The sequence below is a fragment of the Diabrotica undecimpunctata genome, chromosome 1 (genome assembly GCF_040954645.1).
Source record: "Diabrotica undecimpunctata isolate CICGRU chromosome 1, icDiaUnde3, whole genome shotgun sequence".
NCBI classification, from domain to species: Eukaryota; Metazoa; Arthropoda; class Insecta; order Coleoptera; family Chrysomelidae; genus Diabrotica; species Diabrotica undecimpunctata.
Window position 1 is genome coordinate 61,702,919 of NC_092803.1, and position 21,170 is coordinate 61,724,088.

Sequence of the window (21,170 nt, forward strand, 5' to 3'; positions counted from 1 at the left end):
GTCCACCACTTACTTCATCTTTCAAAATAAATTCTACAAACAAATAAATGGTGCCTTAATAGGCTCCCCACTATCTCCAGTAATTGCCAATATCTTTATGGAAGACTTCGAGACCCGAGCACTATCCACATCAATGCCCAAACCCACATGTTGGTTACGATCTGTTGACGATACATTGATCATTTAGCCTAGTGGCAGGGATGCTTTGGTGTCTTTTCATACATATCTGAATGGTATACATCCTAGTATCCAGTTCAGGTTGGAGGTGGAAATTGAATCATCCCTACCGTATCTCGACGTTATTATAAGGAAAAACCAATCCCAAGGTTTTCATCACTGTTTATCGAAAGCCTACCCATACCAATCGTTACTTGCATGCCAACTCTCATAATCACTCTTCATAAATTAATTCAGTTATTAATACGCTTGTCTCCAGATTAATACGCCTTTGCGATTATGTAAGTAGACCCGCTGAGCTCTTTAGTTTAAAACAAGCCCTTATCCAAACGGTTACCGCGAAAACCACATTAATAGGATCATCCACAGCCATCAATCTCCTACTCAATCCCAACCCAAAGACTCAGACCGTTATCGTATGATAGCTTTTCTTCCTTACATCAAAGGTGTCACTGGCAAAATCGACAAAATTCTTAAATTAAGAGGAATAAAGTCAATATTTACCCTCCAATAAAAACTTTTATCTCTTGTCCGATCAGGCAAAGACAACATTCCAAATGAATGACACGGAGTTTATGAAACTCCTTGTGCAGACTGTCCCCGATCCTCTATAGGCCAAACAAATCGTAGAATCCAAAATAGAATTTATGAAAATTCCATTTCTAGCTTTCCCATTTCAAATGTTGAAAATTTATCTTCTGGAATCCAGCTGATTGCATTATCATGAGAGTCATCCAATGAGAAATCACTATCCTCTTCATCAGAAGATATGTTTTTTGAAAGAGTTTTACTTTCAATTTTAAACAATTTTCGGGTAGTAACTTCCTTCCTTTTTTCCTTTGGTTTTCATGCCTTTAATTTTTCCATTTATTTTCTATCGATATTTTTTTCTCGGGTGTGTCAGTCCAAATAAGCTTTTTAGCTTTGTAACATTGGTTGTTATTAATCTTACTTTTACTTGCCTTTGAGTATTTTTTAAATATCTCAGGACTTACAAACATCTTTTTTTAATATTCATTGCTTGGAAAATAAATAGTTAGATGATACTATTTGCTTATCACGACTGGATTCTGGAATTTTAGGAAATACTGAGGAACTTACACATATTGGATTTTCATCAATTGCATTGGCCGCCAAATGTAGTTTATCAGATGAATGGCCCAATTTGGTCACCAGTAATCGATATATCTTCATAAAAAACTTAAATATTCTACAGTAATTAAAAATCTAAAACATGCTTACCTACTTACGAATTCTCAATAGGATGACCTACTGCCAATCAGGTTTTTTTTTTACTTTATTATATTAAAGATTCCTTTTTTCCGTGTTATTTTTGGTCATCCTCCTTTTCTTCGATTGGCAGGATTCATCCTTTCCAGGTGTCCATACTATATAAGCTGTTAGGTTATTAGCCTATTGGTGATCTTTACTGTTACTAACATCTATTTTCTAACTTCTTGATTTTTTCTATGTTCCAGCTTTGATATTCTCCCGTTCTTCTGAGGAATTCCATTTCCACTGTCTTAATTGTTTTCTCATTTGTCTTGCTAAATTGCCAACACTCTCAACCGTACGTAATTATAGGCTCTACAATGAATGGACCTGTATATTGATAATTTGGTTTCCCGTCTAATTTTTGTCGATCAAAGTATTAAATTAAGTCTTTAAATTGAAGTTTTCCTTCTCGATATTCGACTCTTTATATCTCTATTAGACGTTTCTTAACAGGATATAACGCTTTCTAGATATGTATAATGTATAATTAAGTATTTTGGAAATTTATTATTAAGTCACTTTAAATATTACTTCAGTAATTTCCTCATCATAAATGAGAAATCTTCCTATCGTTGACTATAACTACTTGATCATCTGCAAATAGTAAGGTGTACTGAGTGTCCTGCTCCATCTCTATACCCATTCTGTAACACTTCCTGCGCTAGGTATCTAGTGTCTCTTGAATGTATACTTTAAATAGAGTTGGACATAAGCAGCAATTATTTCAATCCTTTATTTACTCTGCTCACTTTTGCGACTGGTATGCTATTTTTATAGATATTATAAATAGCTTTTAAATATACATACTTCTTTAAGTTGCTATTTCTAAAACTTCATTCAATTTTATTAGAGACACATTGTCATATGCTTTCGCTAAGTTAACATAAACAAAATGAGCATTTAGGTTCCTCTCAAGCCTCTTTGTAACTGTTTGTGTAATTGAGAATATATTATTAATATATTTTCCTTGCCCTATTGGATAGAAAAATTATGAATAATTATTAGTAGAACACGAAATCTCTAAAATTATAAACATTATCTTAGAAATTGATTAAAATTTGGTACCTCCTTTTGTTAAGTTGATAAATAATTTCTTTATCTCCAACGCTTTTTTCATTTTTAGACTCCCTGTGATTGATTCTTCTTCTTCTTGATGTGCCTATCCGTTACAAATTTTGGCGATCATCATAGCAATCTTTATCTTATCTGCAGCAGCGCGGAAAAGCTGCACAGATGTTGTATTAAACCAGATTCTGAGGTTCTTTAACCAAGATGTTCTTCTTCTTCCTGGACCTCGTTTTCCAAATATTTTCCTTGCAGGATGGCTTGATGGAGAACATATCTGGATTTATTTCGCATAATAGGTCCGAAGAATTGTAACTTTCAAGATTTGATGGTGGCCAGTACATCTCGGTTCTTATGCATTCTTCTGAGTACCTCCTCATTTGTAACTCGGTCAGCCCACGGGACCTTAAGTATTCTCCGATATAGCCGATATCTCCGATACATCTCAAATGCTTCCAGTTTTCTGTACATATCTTCGTTTAAGGTCCACGATTCAACACCATAAAAAAGGAGAGAGAAGACGTAGTATCGCAGCATTCTTAATTTTGTATCAAGAGAGAGGTGGTTGAAGGGGGATTTAGCTTTTCCGATGCGTGCTCCAAGCTCCTGCTTGTTGGTACATTCTTTATTTATTATGGTGCCGAGGTAGTTGTAGTGCGTCACTCTTTCTACAGGGGATTGGTTGACGTAGAGTTTACCTTCTGTTATCCTTCTGTTATTCCTGTGATTGATCATCATCATCTTTGGCTCGACAATCCTCTGTGGATCTTGGCCTGCTCTAAGATTTGTCGCCATTCTGTTCGGTTTCTGGCAACATGTTGCCATCTTCTGATTTTTAATATCCGTAAGTCGGTTTCAACTCCATCTAACCACCTAATTCCCGGTCGGCCTTTGCTTCTTCTTCCTACAGGTGTTCCTGTGGTTAGCTTTTTCGCAATCGTATTTTCTGGCATTGGTATTATGTGTCCAGCCCATCTAAGTCGCTGTGTTTTAATGAACGTTATGACATCTGGCTCATCAAAGAGCTGATACAATTCAAAATTATATCTTCTGCGCCACTGCCCTTAAAGTATTTTACGCTCAAATATTCCCAAAAGTCTTTCATCTTTCTGCGTTAGAGTCCATGTTTCTGCTCCATATGTGAGGACCGGCCTTAGCAATGTTTTGTGTATAATAATTTTAGTTCTTCTTTGAATGTTTCTTGAGTGGAAATGCTTTTGGAGTCCATAGTATGCCCTATTTGTAAGATTTATTCATCTTTTGATTTCTTCGCTTGTTTTATTGGTAGCAGTCAATAGCGACACACGGTAGGTGAAGTTGTCAACACGTCCAAAGGTATGAGTTCCAAAGACTGTTTCTCGTTCCACATTTGCTCTCGGATCCTTTGCAACCAACATGTACTTGGTTTTGTCTTCGTTGATGACTAGACCGACCTGTTTCGCCGCTGTTTCCAATTCTAGGAGATATTGCTCAACATCTCGCTTGCTATGCCCTATTATGTCAATGTCATCAGCGTATGCTAAGACTTGTATCGATCTATTGTAAATAGTACCGCCGTCCCTAATTCGTGTATCTCGGACTGCTTTTTCTAAGGCAATATTAAATAGGAGGCAAGCCAGAGCATCCCCTTGTCTGAGTCCATCCTTTATCTCAAAGGATCTAGAATTCTCTCCCTGTATTCTAACATTGTGTCTTTGCATTGCAGTGCCCATTGTGTAAACTTACAGCCTTTCGTAGAGAATATTTGCTAGTATTTTGTAAGCAGTTGTTAACAGGGTTATACCTCTATAGTTGTCACACTGGAGCTGGTCACCTTTTTTATGTAACGGGCATATCACGCCTTGAGACCATTCACAAGGCATGGTCTCATTATGCCAAACAAGAAGTAAAAGCTTATGCAGTGTCTGTAGTAGGGCATCGCCACCATTCTTGTAGAGCTCACTGCAAATTTGATCAATTCCTGGTGATTTATTATTTTTAAGCTTTTTAATGGCTTGGGCAACGTTTTCGATGGTAGGTGGTCTTTCGTTTGAGTTGAAAAGATTTCAATCATTTCGATTTGCTAGGGTGTTATCTGCTTCTTCGATATGATGGCTATTAAATTTTACATCGAAAAAGTCAACCCATCTGTTTAGTATTGAGGCCGTATCATTTAGGATGTTTCCTTCTACATCCTTACAGCTCCTTATTCTTGGCTTAAACTTTTTGCGCATTTTGTTTAGATTTCTGTAGAACTTTCGAGTTTCATTTTGATTTCTTAGCCATTCTGTGCTTTCAAACTGCTTTTTTTTTCAATGTTATCGTTTTTCTTCTCTTCTTAGGGTCCTGTATTCTTCCTTTGCTCTTCTTGTGCACCCAGCTTGATTTGTCTTTAGGTATGCCCTGTTTTTGTATGTCCTGTGATTGATAGTGTTGCTAATTCTAAGAGATTCTCAAATGCTGCCGATTCTCTCCTTTTTACTGTGAACATCTTGCTGCTCATTGATACGCCACTTCTGTTTTTCTCTTAAGTTTTTCCCTCTATCTTTTTCTTTATCTTATAGATACTGTACTGTAATATCGTCTAAAGTTTTATATATTTATTTTTATTTTTAGGTAGTGCAATATCATGTTACGACTGCAATAGCGTCAACGACAAACGATGCTTAGGAGACGAAAACAACAAATTAACAGATGATATGAAGAAGCCCTGCCCAGAAAGAAAAGGAAAGCCATATTCTTTATGTAGAAAAATTAAACAAGTTATTGACTTTGAAGTCAACGGATGTAAGTGCTGTTTATGCTGTCTATTTAATCTGTCTATTTAATCAGCCATAAACGTTTTTTGTTTATGGCTGATTAAATAGTTTGAGACAATTTGTATCTACCTTAGTTAAGCAAATTCTTAAAAGTAATTTGGTCATCTGAATTGTGAAATTTTTATTCTTGATTATTCTGTCAGTGTATTAATATGTTTTTCATCTTTTATAATTTTGTTTTATAATAATAATAGCGACTTTGCATTAAACTTTTTTAGCGTAATTTTATTAGGACTTCCACTGTATTAATTTCTGCTCATTCAAAAATTTGTCAAAATATTTCAATTCCACCATTAACGATCTATTATCTATTTAGATTAAGAGTTAAAAAGAAACTTAGACTATTATAGATGATTGTCAATTTTTGAAAAGAAGATGTATTTGTGTAAAAGATTGAAAACTGAAGCAAGTGCATACAACAATCGTCATCGACAGTGATTACTCTAAAAACCAAAGTTATTCAACGGGGAGTCAAACCCGGAAAAGTATAGAAATCACATATAGATCCGGCTTCGTTTATACTTTTAGGCAAGCGTCAAGAAAATTCTCTTTGAGGTTTACTTCCAGCGCATGCCATTAATTGCCTTATCAAAAAAAAACTTGGAAGATGGATGAAGTGATAAATATAAAAAATAATATAAATAACATATAATAAATTTCAACATTCCCGACAAATATACATTTCATAATATTTAATTGTTCGTCATTTTTTATATCAAAACTTAGCTAAATAGATTTGAGTATTTATTGTATATAGCCATTATTTGTATTGCCCATGTTTTTAATCCGTACTTGGCCGGCTTACTTTTAATATTTACTCTAAAAGGATCTCTGCCGGAACGGGATCAACTGTTTATCAACACACAGGTGTTTAGATGGGTTATACAATTTGTATAAGTGCAAAGCAGTTTTTGTTGTATAAAGTATAACAAAATTCCAAATTTAATGCAGTGAAGGAAGCGGCAGTCTTAACACAAAGACCAATGAAGACAGTGTGATCAATAACAAAACAACCGATAGTAAGTAGAAGAAATAGAAAAGACGCTGGTATGTTTAGGAAACTAGACCGGAGTGATGTGGACATCATTAGAAGAAACATTTATAACATGTATGAATAATGATGATCTTTACGTTAAAAATCATCATGCATATGTTGCAGAAAGTTGGCATATGAATCAAGTGCTGCAGTGAGACAGTAAGGCAATGTCTTCTAAAAAACGGCTTTAAATTAAAAACGATCAATAAACGCCAAGTGATTATGGAATCTGCTTGTCTACAAATATGGAAATATGGAGGACGGAATTTTTAATTCAAATTTATAAATAGCCTTGTCATGCAAAAACATTAAGGACTCCCGTGTCGACTATCATGATGACACCACGTCAAAATTATTTGAGAATTGGTTTTCAACGAAGTTATTATCAAACAGTGTATATGTGATGGACAATGTCAGCTACCACAGTAGGCCGAATAAAGTTCCATGTTCTAATGACACCAAACTTAGAATCCACGAATATATAGTGGAAAATGATATATATTATGAAGATAATTATTCTAAAAAACAATTACTTGAAATTTTAAAAGCACTTTCCATCTGAAAACAATATTATTGCTACAGTTTGGCGGAAGGAATGGTTCATACGGTATTAAGGCTTCCTCCTTACTATTGCATGTTCAATCCTATTGAAGACATACATATGTCATGAGGTGGTCATGAGCTAAAAGCATCAGTAAGGAAAATTAATGTTTCGCTTACCCTAAATTTATCTGTGATTCGTCTAATTGAATTAGAAATGGAGAAAATAACCAATGACAACTGGAAAAATACAGATAGGTTGGTCAAAGAAACAATTATTATAGATCTAGATAACGACAGTGACAGTGAAACTGACTTGTCCATGTAATTTTTTTAAATGTAAGTACTTTTTGAATTGTATCTAAAAATAGTATACTTTCTATGTATAGGTAAATTATGTAAATATTTTTAAAATCAGCTTTTAGGTACACCTCAATTTTAAAAATAATTTTATAAAATATTTTTGCGTCTGTTCTTTTTGTACTCTATTTAGAAATGATAATGTTTTGTAAATAATATGTGAATGTAGTGTATGTAAATATTTTTGCAACTATTATAACTTTAGTAGACAACGCTAAAGACCGGCTTTTAAGCACACCTAACAATCGAATACAAGGAACTACAGAGATTGATAGGAAAGAAAATAAAAGAGGCCAAATCCACCTGGCTTGCTAATCAATGCAGTGAAATAGAGGCATATGCTAAACAGTATGATAGCTTTAACATGCATAAGAAAATAAAGGAAATGACAAATATACTGAGAAAAAAGAAAGATGCCCTTCTGAAAGACGCAAATGGAAAAATCATTATAGAAATTAAAGAGAAATTAAAAAAATGGAAGACATACATAACAGATCTGTTTGAGGATAATCGACAAGAACCGGAAGAAATCGAAAGCGAAACGGGGCCAGAGATCATAATACAGGAAATCGAACAAGCAATACGAAACGCAAAAAACGGAAAAACTGTAGGTCCAGACGAAATACCTGCGGAACTACTGAAATGTCTAGACGATGAAACTCTACCTGTACTTCTGGACCTATTTAATGAAGTATATAAAACTGGAAAAATCCCACAGGAATGGTTGGTGTCCACCTTTGTAGCAATACCAAAAACAGTATATGCCAAAGATTGTTCAGACTATAGGACAATATCACTAATAAGCCATACCCTCAAAATATTTCTAAAGGTGATTCATGGAAGATTATATAGAAAACTAGAAGATGATATGGATGATACTCAGTTTGGGTTCCGCAAGGGACTGGGAACGAGAGAGGCATTGTTTGCTTTTAATGTCCTCTCTCAAAGATGCTTAGATATGAACCTAGATATTTATTCCTGTTTCATCGACTTCGAGAAAGCATTCGACAGGGTCCGACATGAAAAACTAATAGAAGTACTGAGAAACAAAGATATAGACAGACGAGACTTACGAATCATAATCAATCTGTATTGGAATCAAAAGGCCAATATAAAGATAGAAGAACAAAAGTCAGAAAATATAGATATAAAGAGAGGAGTAAGACAGGGCTGTGTTCTGTCACCATTACTGTTTAACGTGTACAGTGAAGCCATATTCCAGGAAGCGATAGCAGATTTGGGTGATGGAATCTCTGTAAACGGAAGAATAGTAAATAACATAAGATTCGCTGATGACACCGTTATAATGGCAGACACCCTGGAATCGCTATAAGAATTGGTAAATAGAATTAACGATTATTGCATTAGATACGGACTAAAAATAAATAAGAGAAAAACTAAATTTATGATTGTCTCAAAAACGCAACATGGAAATGAAAGATTAATGATAGAGCAAACCCAAATAGAAAAAGTAGAGACATATAAATATCTGGGAACCTGGGTTGCTGAGAAAAATGACCAAAGCAGAGAAATGAAAGTCCGAATTGAAACTGCAAGGCAAGCATTTGTGAAAATGAAGACAATGCTTACCAACAGAGACCTTCAGTTGCATCTCAGATTGAGGGCTCTATGATGTTACATATTTTCTATCTTACTATACGGAATGGAAGCTTGGACATTGAAGAAACAACACATAAGAAAAATAGAAGCGTTCGAAATGTGGTGTTACAGAAGAATATTAAAAATTCAGTGGGTTCAAAGGATTACCAATGCTGAGGTACTGCGACGTCTAAATAAGGAGTTAGAAATTATGAACAGCATAAAAAGAAGAAAACTAGAATATTTGAGTCACATAACCAGAGGAGAAAAATATGACCTGCTGAGAATTATTATGCAAGGAAGGATCCAAGGAAGAAGAAGCATAGGAAGAAGACGCATCTCCTGGCTGAAGAACCTTAGAGAATGGTTTAGGTTTAACTGTAGTTCACAACATCTTTTCAGAGCAGCAGCCAACAAAGTGACCATAGCCGTTATGATATCCAACCTCCGATAGGAGATGGAACTTTAAGAAGAAGAACAATTGAATAAGTAATGCAAATCGAAAATAAAAGTACGATCCTGTCCAGAGGCGATCGCCCGCTGCCTTGCGGTAGACACTTATCCATAATAAATATTAATGACACTCTTAGATCTCTGGTAGGACTATACCCCAAGCAATACAACTTACTATAATCTTTATATAAAAAAAATAGCAAATTCTAGAAATAAATAATAAAAAATGTTTTGATGACTGCTCCGTCTTATGAAGGTTCATTTATCAATGCACACACATTTAAATCCATCAAGATAAAACCCTTGTTTAAAAAAATATTAAAGAAATCGTTGGTTATTAATACTTTGGCCATTAATGTGTTTATTAAGTGTTTTCTTCGAGTCATAGTTGACCTATACAGTATTCAAAATAAAGATGCACTGGGAATAAACAGAATCGCGTTAAGACACGTAAGAAGCCAGAGGCGTACGGTTTGGCTTTCCTATTAAATTATTAAAACTTAATAGAGTTGCTACTTCTTTTGGCAAGATTGGCTTTCAGTTTGTTTTAAGTGTAATTAGTGAACGCTGCTTGTTAATCGTTGTATTTTTTATTTTTTTATTATTTTTTTTGTACGAAATCTAAAGTTTGGGTCGATAAGTCTATCGTTTCTTCAAGGCAAATCTTTCTGGATGGTTTATCGACTGGATTAAAAAATCCATCAGTTATCCATCTTTTACGTTTAAATGTCAGTTGAAATATGTAGATCATTTTAAATTTGCAGTACCTTTATACTTTACTTACTTTACTTAATTAGTAGACCCATTTGTACCTGTCGGTGTTGGGCCATTTATAATACAATTTAATAAATTACAATATTTTACAATCTTCTGAGATGTCCTAGCTCTTAAGGAACTTTCTCCATTCCTTCCTATTGGAGGCCATCTGTGTTGCTTCCTGCCAAATGTTACCCTTATTCTGCAGTATCTGCGAGATGTTGCTGTTCGATTCTTTAATGGGTCTTCCTCTTCTGTTCTTCTCTATTGGTTTGGCGTCCCACACTCTTTTTACTTTTCTATTATTGTCCATCCGGGTTAGATGTCCGAACCATGCCAATTTTTTCTCCCTGATTGAGTCGAGTATCGGTTAGATTTTGAGTTTTTCTCTTATTTCTTCATTTCTGATTCTATCAGTTCTTTTTACTCCAATCGTTCTTCTGAGGTATTTCATCTCTGCTGCCTGAATTCCGCTTTGATGTCTTTTGTTTAATACCTAATTTTCTGCTCCATATGTCACTGTAGGTCTATATATTGTTTTGTATGTTGTCATCTTGGTCTTTGTTGATATTTCTTCGTTATTAAGGAATTCTCTATTTAGTGCTTGGAATAGTTATTCTGTGTTTTCCATTCTGTTGTTAAGATCGTCCTCGATGTCTCCTTTCTTGTTGATTACTGTTCCTAAGTATTTGTATGAATTTGTCTGTATTATTTTTTGTTGGTCTATCATTACTTCTATTTGATCTTCCGTCCCTTGTTTGCTTGATATTTTCATTATATGAGTCTTCTCTTTGTTTACGTTTAAGTTATATTTACTTGCTTCTAGGTTCCATTTCTCCAAGTTGTATTTCAGTTTGTCTGCTGTTTCCGCAATTAATACTATGTCGTCTGCAAATATACACATCTCAGCGTTTATCATTTGCATTCTATTCCAACCAGTATTTTTGAATGATTTCTTACATTGTTTTACTATCTTATCTATTACATTTATAAATAGTACTGAGCTGAGACTTCCCCCTTGTCTAACTCCTTGAGTTGTTTCAAATGGTTCTGATTGTATATTTAACATTCTTACTGTATTTGTTGTTTTCATGTATATACTCTTTGTCGCTTCTATCAGTTCTTCACTTACTTGCATCTTCTTTAGGCTTTCCCATATATCTTTTCTTTTGACTGAGTTGAATGCTTTTTCCATGTCTATAAAGCTCAGATATATTTCTCTATTTTTCTTTAAGGCTCTATTTTTCTATTACTTGTTGCATGGTGAATATATGGTGTTGTGTGTTGTGTCCTTTCCTGGATACACTTTGTACGTCCTCTAATTCATGTTCTATTTCTTTTCTGATTTTCCTTTCTATTATGGTTTCGTATACTTTTACTGCTACACATAGTACTGATATACCTCTATAGTTCTTACAGTTTCTTGTGTTTCCTTTCTTGTATATAGGTATAATTACTGCATATGTCCATTCTCTGGGTATTACTTTTCTCTTTCATATCAGGTTATATAGTACCTTTATAAATTTTCACAAATAGTAACTGTAAAACAATTATCGTTGCACGTCATCTCCTTAGAACATATGGTACTGTCTTATAACCGTAAATAATGGTATATAGTAGGTTTTACTTTAAAAGTACAAAGTTAATGAAGTTAGAAATGATTCTTCGTTATCGTTGACAGACAATATAATGCGTTTTAAGGTAATGACCTACAACGATAATTGTTTTGTATTTACCATAGTAGTTTATTTCCAGTTTAAGAGTAAATTAAAAATTGCTTTATTTTTAGATAAAGGAAAGGGGAACATTTTTTGTCACATTTGTAGTGACGACGGATTTGTTCCGCATACCTTTTGGGATTTCTAGTCAAAAAATCTGGCGACTATCATGAAGAGATGATTGGCGAGTCATTTGAAAAGTGGTTCTTTTCGGTATTAAAAAAAATAGACAAAAATTCAGTGATTATTTTAGATAATGAACCACACCACTGAAGGATAGAGGAAAAAATACCAACAACCGCATCGAAAAAAAGCGGATATATAAGATTGGCTAGGATCAAAAATATAATTTTTTACAATTCACTTCTAAAAGTCGAGCTTTTGACTATTGTGAATAAACATAAATAAATAATACGCTAAGTATATTGTAGATGAAATGGCTAAAGAAAAAAATCAAATAGTATTGAAACTTCCGCCATGCTCAATCCAATTGAGTTAATTTGGGTAGATTTAAAAAATTATATTGCAGAGAAGAATACTACTTTTAAATTTTCAGATAGCTACAAAATATGTTTTTAATGAAGGAATCGCGAGTATTAGGTACATCTACATAATGGCAAAAATGTATACAGCATGTTCAGCAGAAAGTCAAACAAAATATGTGGGATCTTGACAATATCATTAAGATTCAATTTAACCAATGATAATTAACGTACTTAACGGGAACAGCACGTCAGACTCTGATTCTGAGTAAAATATTAATTTACATTTTCAGTTTTTTGGTTCTATTTATTAGTCAGATATGTAAACTATTTTTATATAGGTTTGCATAGGTTTTTGCTTTGAAACTTCGTCTTCTTTAAAAAACGAATGGGGTGCGATTAAGAGCTCAGCTCACGATTGGCAACCCCGTTTTAAGCGAAAGCTCTAAAGATATTACATTTAATTTAAAATCATTATTTACAGAAGTTAATTTTATTCATTTAACACATAACAATAACGAATTCACATTATTATGCTGCTAAAAAACCTCATTCTAACATTTATTAATTTGATTTCACCTTTGATATTCTTCTGATTATAAAATATAAATGAATATATTCAAGTAAGTACAATAACCTGGCGCACGCCTTTGCTATAACAGTAACACCGAGACAACAGTGGTAAAACCAAATTATGGTAAATTCTTCCTCGTATAATGACTACTAAATGATACAGTATGCTGTTAATTACGAGTATTGCCGATACCTTATGCTACGATGTCGGTTAATATAATTTATGAGGTATATAATGTATGTTCATAAATTGTTAAAATCATGATTTGTGAGTGCTCCTCGCAACATTCATATTGTATTGGTTTGTTTATTCCTATAGTAGAAGCCACAGTTAGAATGCAGTGCAGGTAGGATGGGCAATGTATTTCTTACGGGAGAAAGGCCGACCACGTTGCCGGTTTGCACCGAACGGCGCATCAGGATCGAATTTAACAATCATAGCACTGGAATATACGCGCACACAACAATTACCTACGGTTGTATAAAAGATTATCACTTTTGTTTCAACTAAAACATGATTCAATCATCGATGTATAAATAAGAGAGTTACATTTTTAAACTAAACAATAACATAAAGAATAATACTTTAAAAAAATTAAACATATTAAAAACTCAGTGTCCATAGCTTATCTGTGTTTATCAATTTTTAATAGCTTCCATCGTTAACACATTCTTTGGGAAATAAAAATTATTATAAAGTCATTAGGAGAAGCGAATCAGTTTTAATACCCATTGTCCACGCAAAGCAAACATGTTTCTTTGTCGATTTGGGTACTGGCCATTAGACCAAAAATTTGTTCTTAAAAACTATGAAAGCTCAGTTCTATTTCATTATCGCAAGCGGATGAAAGTACCTACCTCATGGAGCCGTTGCCAGCATCTGTCGTGAATGTCAAAAAACAGGGTATGACTCTTAGTGTGCAAGTAAAACGTGTGGTGTTAAATGCATTGAACTATCATCTAAACTTAAAAAATGGTGACAGCTTGACTACTGCTGTGGAAAAAGTTTCGAAAATGTGCAGTGTGACTGTTCGAAAAATTTATGACATTTAAGAGGCCCAGCAAGGCAAACTGATATCGGTACAAAAAAAGAAAAAAAACAGTTTCCAGTTCAATGATTGTCCTTGATTTTTTTTTGGAAGACATACCACCAACCGTCGACAGCATAATGAACAGAGTGAAGGATGATGAAGACCTACCAGCTTTTTCAAAAGCCACTTTTCGTAGGCTACTAAATGACATGGGTTTTGAAAATGGTAAAAGAGGTCGAGATTCGATAATGACGGAAAGAAAATACATCATATCCTGGAGACAAAAGTACCTCAGAGAAATAAAAACATTGAGGAAGAATAATTATGTAAACCTTGTTTATACCGATGAGTCTTGGACTAACGTCGGTGCTTCAGGCAAAAAGGAATCGAGGAACACAATGATCAAGAATCCACGATATGTCTTCACAAAAGGGCTATCTACTGGACTGAAAGCTTTAACCCAAAGAGGTCCTTGGTTTGCTCTTCTTCATTTCGCCGCTGATTACCACGACGAAACAGACGGGGTTCTATATGAAGAATGGTTTGAGAAGACGTTAATTCCAAACTTACCGAAAGACAAAGAAAACGTTGTCGTTTTGGATATCGCATCATACCACTCTTGCAAATTTTATTTCCCAAAAAAATTGTGGAACAAAAGGCAAATCAAGGATTGGCTAATTGAAAAGAGCATTTTATTCGAGGAAGATTATCAAAAAAGTAAATTACTGGATACTGCGGCAGCATTTATAGACAAGTACGAAAAGTACAAAATTAAAACAATATTTTGGGACTGCCGCCTTACCATTGTGAGCTGAACCCGATTGAGATGGTGCGGAGTCAAATAAAAAAATATGTGACTTCAAATAACGTCAATTTTAAAGAAAAAAAAAAAACGGTAGAACCGTTGATAAAAGAAGCTTACCAATGCCTATTAAAGGGCAGTAGTATAATTATGTGAACTACAAGAAAGTAGAAGAAAAAATGTTTGCGGTGGACAATAAGGAACAGGACAATAAGGTGATAATTAATAGAGGAAACTATTTTCGAGGTGTTAGATATTTTATGTATACAGGCATTTTTTATAGAATTAATTTGTTTTTCTTTTATTTATTCTCTTATTTAACTTAATTAAAATAATTAGTAAAGATTTTTTAAATAAAGCGCGCACGGTACTGATTTCTCAGTCTATCGCTAAACTACCACACACCTACCACTGTGCCAACATGAGCGGCATCGCTGCGCGCAGTAAGACCAACACTGCCTTTTAACTCTGGCTTCTACTATAGTGCATCTTTATTATGAATTTAGTGTAATCCTTACATCTTGTGATAAAAAATGTATTTCTGTTTTTAGTACAACCCGATAACAGAGTTATCAGAACGTGTGGATACGAGGACAGCGCATATAACAACAAATGTTATCAGAGATCTGGTTTTGGTGGAAGGCAGGAAGTGTGCGCCTGCGAATCTGATGACTGCAACAGCAGTTCGACCATATTTGCCTCTCTTAGCCTTACATTCTCTGTACTATTAATGAAACTATATTTTTAAAAACACCATTTTATCGGAATATTATCAATAAATGGTGGATTTAAAGAAATTTTAATTTATCGATTTTTAATTGATTGTAATAATTCAACTATTTTGTATTATTTTTTTTTATAAGTTTAAAAATACTTTAATTATGTTTTGTTTAATATTTTTAAAAGTACAAGAATATACCATACTGGCTTTAATAAGTATGGATACTCATTTTTCTATAAGTACCAGAAACGCATTTACTTATTGATAAAAAACATTAGGAAAACCTCAATTTTGTAGTGGTTAATAAAAATATAAAGAGCTCAATAAAATACTAGAAATTATTAGGTAGTACACAGCATGTTTCTTTTACATAGAATTTTTGGCGTTAAAATTGATAAGAGTATCTTTTTATGCGATACTTCGGTAGGCATCTTGTTTATAACAATCTGGTCAGATATTTTTAGCACCTCTTCAATACGAAATACATTTGAGGCAAGAGAAACAAAAAATTGGAATCTGTTTATACAGTACCTCTAGAGTGGATCAACAAATTAAATAATATTGATATACATGTAACTATTTTACTTGCTAATATCAGTTACATAATAAATTTTAATTCAATTCACTGCTTGACTTACATCATTTCTTGAAATCAACAGGAAAAGACCACAATTAACTTGGATGCATATGTATCCGTAATACGTTGTCATGTTTACAAAATTCCTGTCAATAAGCCAGTCAAATTTGAAACAGCAAAGCCTTGAAATTACAATGCATTTGCGTGATTTTCCAGAAAATTACCTAAGTTACCACCCATGATATTTCGAACACGATTTAAGTCACGTGTCACGATATCAGCTGATACAAAGTAAAACTGGCGTACCACAAATGATACATATTTTATACCCGACGCTCCCGACGAATAGAAACTAGAAAATTTTAAATAATGCAAAAGTCATGCAGAAGTGATATATACTATAATATAAAAGCAGACGGTAAGCCTAACATAATGTAATCTCAATACACTCAATAGAAATTGAGCAGTACATTGCACATTCATATATAACTATCAGCTTATTGCTAGAAGTTATTGGAGTGACTATTCGAGAGTATTTGTCTCAAATTTAGTATGTCTTGTTTTGTGGTAGTCACAGATACATTTCATTATAGATGACCAGAGTAGAAGAGTAGAAGGCTTGATCGTACCGTTTTGTAGTTATAATTGAGTTACCTATTTGATATTCTTATTTGCTCAACTTATTTTAACGCATATCACTTGTTATATTTAGAATTAATATAAATTCAATCAAAATCAAAAGTACAACCTAATTGTTACAGTTTTAGATTGTTTATTAAAAAAAACTGTGTGAAAAAATGGTAGGTAAAGCATAGTGCGCACGTATTCCTTAATGATCCAAAGATCAGGGCACTAGTACCCGATGGCAAAAATAGATTTATCTTAACATAGAGCAATTATTCGAAAACGATTATGCACGAATTCTAAGTGTTTTAAAATACAAGCTTCAGCTTGATCTATAAAAGAATTCTTCAAGAAAAATTGTTATATTTAAGATTTTCTAAATTAGTATTCTAATAATCTTATGAATACTGGTTATTTTGTTATATTTGGGATATTTAAAACAAAGACGTCAAAAAATTTGTCTTCACAATGATTTTTAAAATAGGTTTAGTGTCATTTACTCTTGAGGTACATGCACTGATGTTCATATACCATGGTCTGAAGTAGTTTTTCAATTACTTCGAAATACCCAATGTTCAACTCGGTCGTAGTAGGTTTTCATAGAAATCACTAGCAAATATATTGGAACTAATAATGATCTTTATATTTTCTTTTATTTAAAACTTGTGTAAAAATTTATAAACTAGAAATATTTTTGTTTTTAATAATTAACCCTGCGGTGCACGGGTTGGGTCTGTCGGGCCCATTCAGTTTTTCTAATATCTCTATTAGGTCAGTGAGTCTAAGTACGGTCCCGACGGTCTAGGTACCTTTCGACGGCATGGCCAGCTATAATCCCTCAGTTACTAATGCGTATTGAAGCGATAGTGTCGAAGTTATATCTGTTTTCGTTCTCTCAGACCCAAACCATTCCTTAATGTAAGTATTTTTTTATGAAAGTACAAAACAAAATTTGCAGTGCATTGTTTTTAGAGCTTAGAAAAACAATGTATTCTTACGAGGGAGAGGTAAAACGTTTGCTACGTAAAACGTTATAACTCAGAGTCTGAATTCAATTTATTAGACACCAAACTAAACTTACAAGAATGTATTCCACAAGGTGGGTCAAACCAACACCTTTATTACAATACCAAAGATGGAATGAAATGGAATAAGATATGCGGATCACGAAATGTTAGAACAGGACGAGAAAATATCATCACAAAACTTTCTGGAGTTATTCGTGAAGCGAAAAGTTGCACAACTGAAAAGGAATGCTGGAAACTGTTTTTTAATGACAAAATTATAAAACATATTGTTGAATGTACTAATGTATATATCGAGCGTGTGTCCGTGAGATATAAAGACAGTTCCGATGTGAGGCTAACAAATATATGTGAACTAAAAGCTCTCATTGGCCTGATTTACTTCGCTGGAGTTTACCGTGGAAGTAGAACTGCAATTTTTGAGTTTTGGGAAAAAAATGGTACGGGCATTGACATATTTCCGGCAACGATGGCTCTCCGCAGATTTAGATTTCTTATGAAGTGTTTACGCCTAGATGATATTCGCAAAAGGGACGAACGGAAACAACTAGACAAACTTGCAGCAGTTTGCAGAGTCATATTCGAGGATGTAGTTGAAAATTTTAAAAAATGTTATACCATTGGCCAATATGTCACTTTAGAATATACCTTCCACATAAACCGGACCGATACGGTCTGAAGGTATATTCTTTGGTGGATTCTCGTACTTTGTATACTTATCAATTAGGAATCTATGCCGATACACAACCACCAGGTCCATATTCTATCAGTTCTGCAGCCTACGATTTGGTTGAGCGGCTTTGCAAACCAATCTTCAAATCCAACCGGAATGTCACAGTGGATAATTGGTTTAGATCAATTGAAGTCGCACAAAACTTACTGACAAATCCTAGTCTAGCAATTGTGGGCACCCTACGGAAAAACAAAAGGCATATCCCAACCGATTTTTTATTGAACAATAGACCGCCAAAATCAACTACCCTACACCATGATGACCAAATCGATCCGACAACGGGTGACGAAAGTAAACCTGAAGTAATAACGTTCTATAACTCTACGAAAGGTGGTGTGGACACGGTTGATCAACTTCGAGGTTTCTAAACTGTCGCAAGAAATACAAAACGTTGGTCCATGGTGATCTTTTATGGATTGCTTGATGTTGCTGCAATAAATGCATTTGTGATACAGAGAACTAACAAACTGGATCTAAAAACAAGCAAAAGAAGAAGATTTTTTTTAAAAGAACTAGGTCTTCAGTTAGTAATGGACAATATAAAAGAAAGAGCTCAATATCCTTATTTGGCACAAGATATAAAGAGCTTGCTGCTAAACTCAGTGGTGTTGGACCAGTACAAGCACCTGCGGAATTGCAAAATAAAAGGGAGCGTTGTACTTTTTGTAGAGATCGTAAAACTCGATACATGTGTCACTATTGTAAAAAATTTATTTGCTTGGAACATACCATACCTGTTTGTCGCATATGCATTAATAAAATTTTTGAATAAGTTATATACAAGGTGTTTCTTAAACATCGGCCATATTGTAGTACGTAATTTCTTTTATCGTAATTTCTTTTATATTTTTAGTTTTAGTATTATAATAGAAGTTCATTTTCTTTTAATGTATGTAAGTTGTCTTTAGTAGGAGTTCTAATATATGTAACGCAAACCTGTTGTTACAAAATTAAACATAAAAAATTCTTAGTTTAATTTTTGGGCTTCTCAGACCCAACCCGTTCTTACGTGTATCAAAGAATCACCCGTGTACCGAAGGGTTAATAAAACTGTTTAATAATAATTTTTAGTTTTAAATATCCCAATAACTTAGGAAGGAAATAGCTGTGCCCTGTAGTATCTCAAATACAATGATTGTAAGCAATGTCTGCAATAAATTGATTTGTTGTAGTACGATAGTGTTTTGTTAACCTTGAATATTTATTATATTAATATCCATTGGAGTTTTATTGGGAAGCGGGTAGGTCTACTTAAATGGAGTAGAAATTCTTCTTAATAAAAAAACCAACGACTCTTTAGTGAATTTTATACCTTACGCCGATTTAATAATCATGCTTCAACTTCATTCAACCATTGGCAAACTAGACTTAATTCAGGTGTACGCCCCCATCGCTGACAAACTTGTCTGACGGAGAAATAAAAGCATTTTACTACACAAACTTACGAAGAACTACAAGATGACATTTAACTGACATTTAAAATCGACGGTCGCTTCAAGCGTTGTTTCTGAGAAAACGGTTTATTCTACACAAAAAGTGCTAAATACCATTTTTGTTTAAAATGATCTCAGCTACATTTTTTATTTGAAATATTTTTTTTCTACGGCGTACGGATTCTTGGTAAATCGATTTTTTTTGCGTTTTTAGCCCCATTACGAGGAGGTTTTAGGGGGAAGCCAGGGGGTAAAAGTGGTAAACTTTTTTGCATCTGTTTTGGGGTCCAAAAATTAATATTCTTGGCAAAATTCAGCTTGTTCGTATGATCTTTAGGGGTCAACCCTCAGACGACTGGACTACTACAAAATCTATGGTGTCATCTGCATATTTAATATTATTTAGCCATTTACTGTTTATTGATATTCCTTCTTGCACCCTTTCAGAGGTACCCTAAAATACACATTTGAAATAAATATTGAACAACGGGGGTGATAAGTTGACTGGTCGTTTATTTAAATTTTAGCTGTGTGTGTGTATTAATTCTTCTCCTTTTTCTTAATTTTTTTTATGTAGACATGACTCTTTTTGTTTTTCAATGTGCCTTCAGTAAGTTGTCGTTCCATCGTTTACGTTATCTTCGTATTGATCCGTCTTTCTATTGGGGAATCGTCTCTTGCCATCTTTACTACTCTATTTGATGTCATTTGGCTTACAGGATCATTCCATTCTACTCTTCTATTTTTTACACAGTCCTTGATGTTCTCCACCTTGCATCTACGTCGTATATCTGTACTTATAGCTCTGTCCCATAGTGTTTTACTATCACTTTTTCTAAGTGTTCTCATCTCTGCTGTTTCTAATATTCTTTTTGTCCTGTCTGGCTCAGGTTTCTACCGCGTATGTCAATATTGGTCTGATGACTGTTTTGTACATTCTGCCTTAAATTTCTTTTCCGATATTTTTATTTCTCATCTCTGCATATTGTTTCATTTAAGCAACTTCTGTTTGGTCTATTTACTTGATTTTCCTCACTTCTGTTTTACACTTTCAGTAGTTAGATCATGTGATGTCTATATATTTAAACTCCATCACTTGTTCTATTATCTGACCTTCCAGACCATGTATTCCCAGAGTGCTACGAAACTCTCTTTGCATAGATTTTCAACATATTTACATTATAAGTTCAAATCTACAAAACAATAATACCCTTAGTCCAAATATATGGTTCAGACACCTGAACTCTAACAAAAAGTAATAAAAACATGTTAGGACGGCTCGAAAGCAAAGTACTAAGTCGAATCTATGGAGCGGTGAATGACAATGGAGTGTGGAGAAGACGATACAACTTCACTCAAAATTCAACGTTAAACTTCGACATACACCCCTTT

General features: G+C 33.8%; 1 protein-coding gene across 1 annotated transcript in view; it reads left to right on the plus strand.

Annotated features, from left to right (window-relative positions):
• LOC140450150 (UPAR/Ly6 domain-containing protein crok) overlaps positions 1-19,519 on the plus strand; it is a 35,665-nt gene extending 16,146 nt beyond the window's left edge. The window contains exons 2-3 of the mRNA XM_072543600.1: positions 5,113-5,283; positions 15,217-19,519. Coding sequence (XP_072399701.1) covers positions 5,113-5,283; positions 15,217-15,413 — 368 coding nt within the window. The 3' untranslated portion in view covers positions 15,414-19,519. The remainder of the gene's footprint in view (positions 1-5,112; positions 5,284-15,216) is intronic.
• Positions 19,520-21,170: the final 1,651 nt, after the last annotated feature.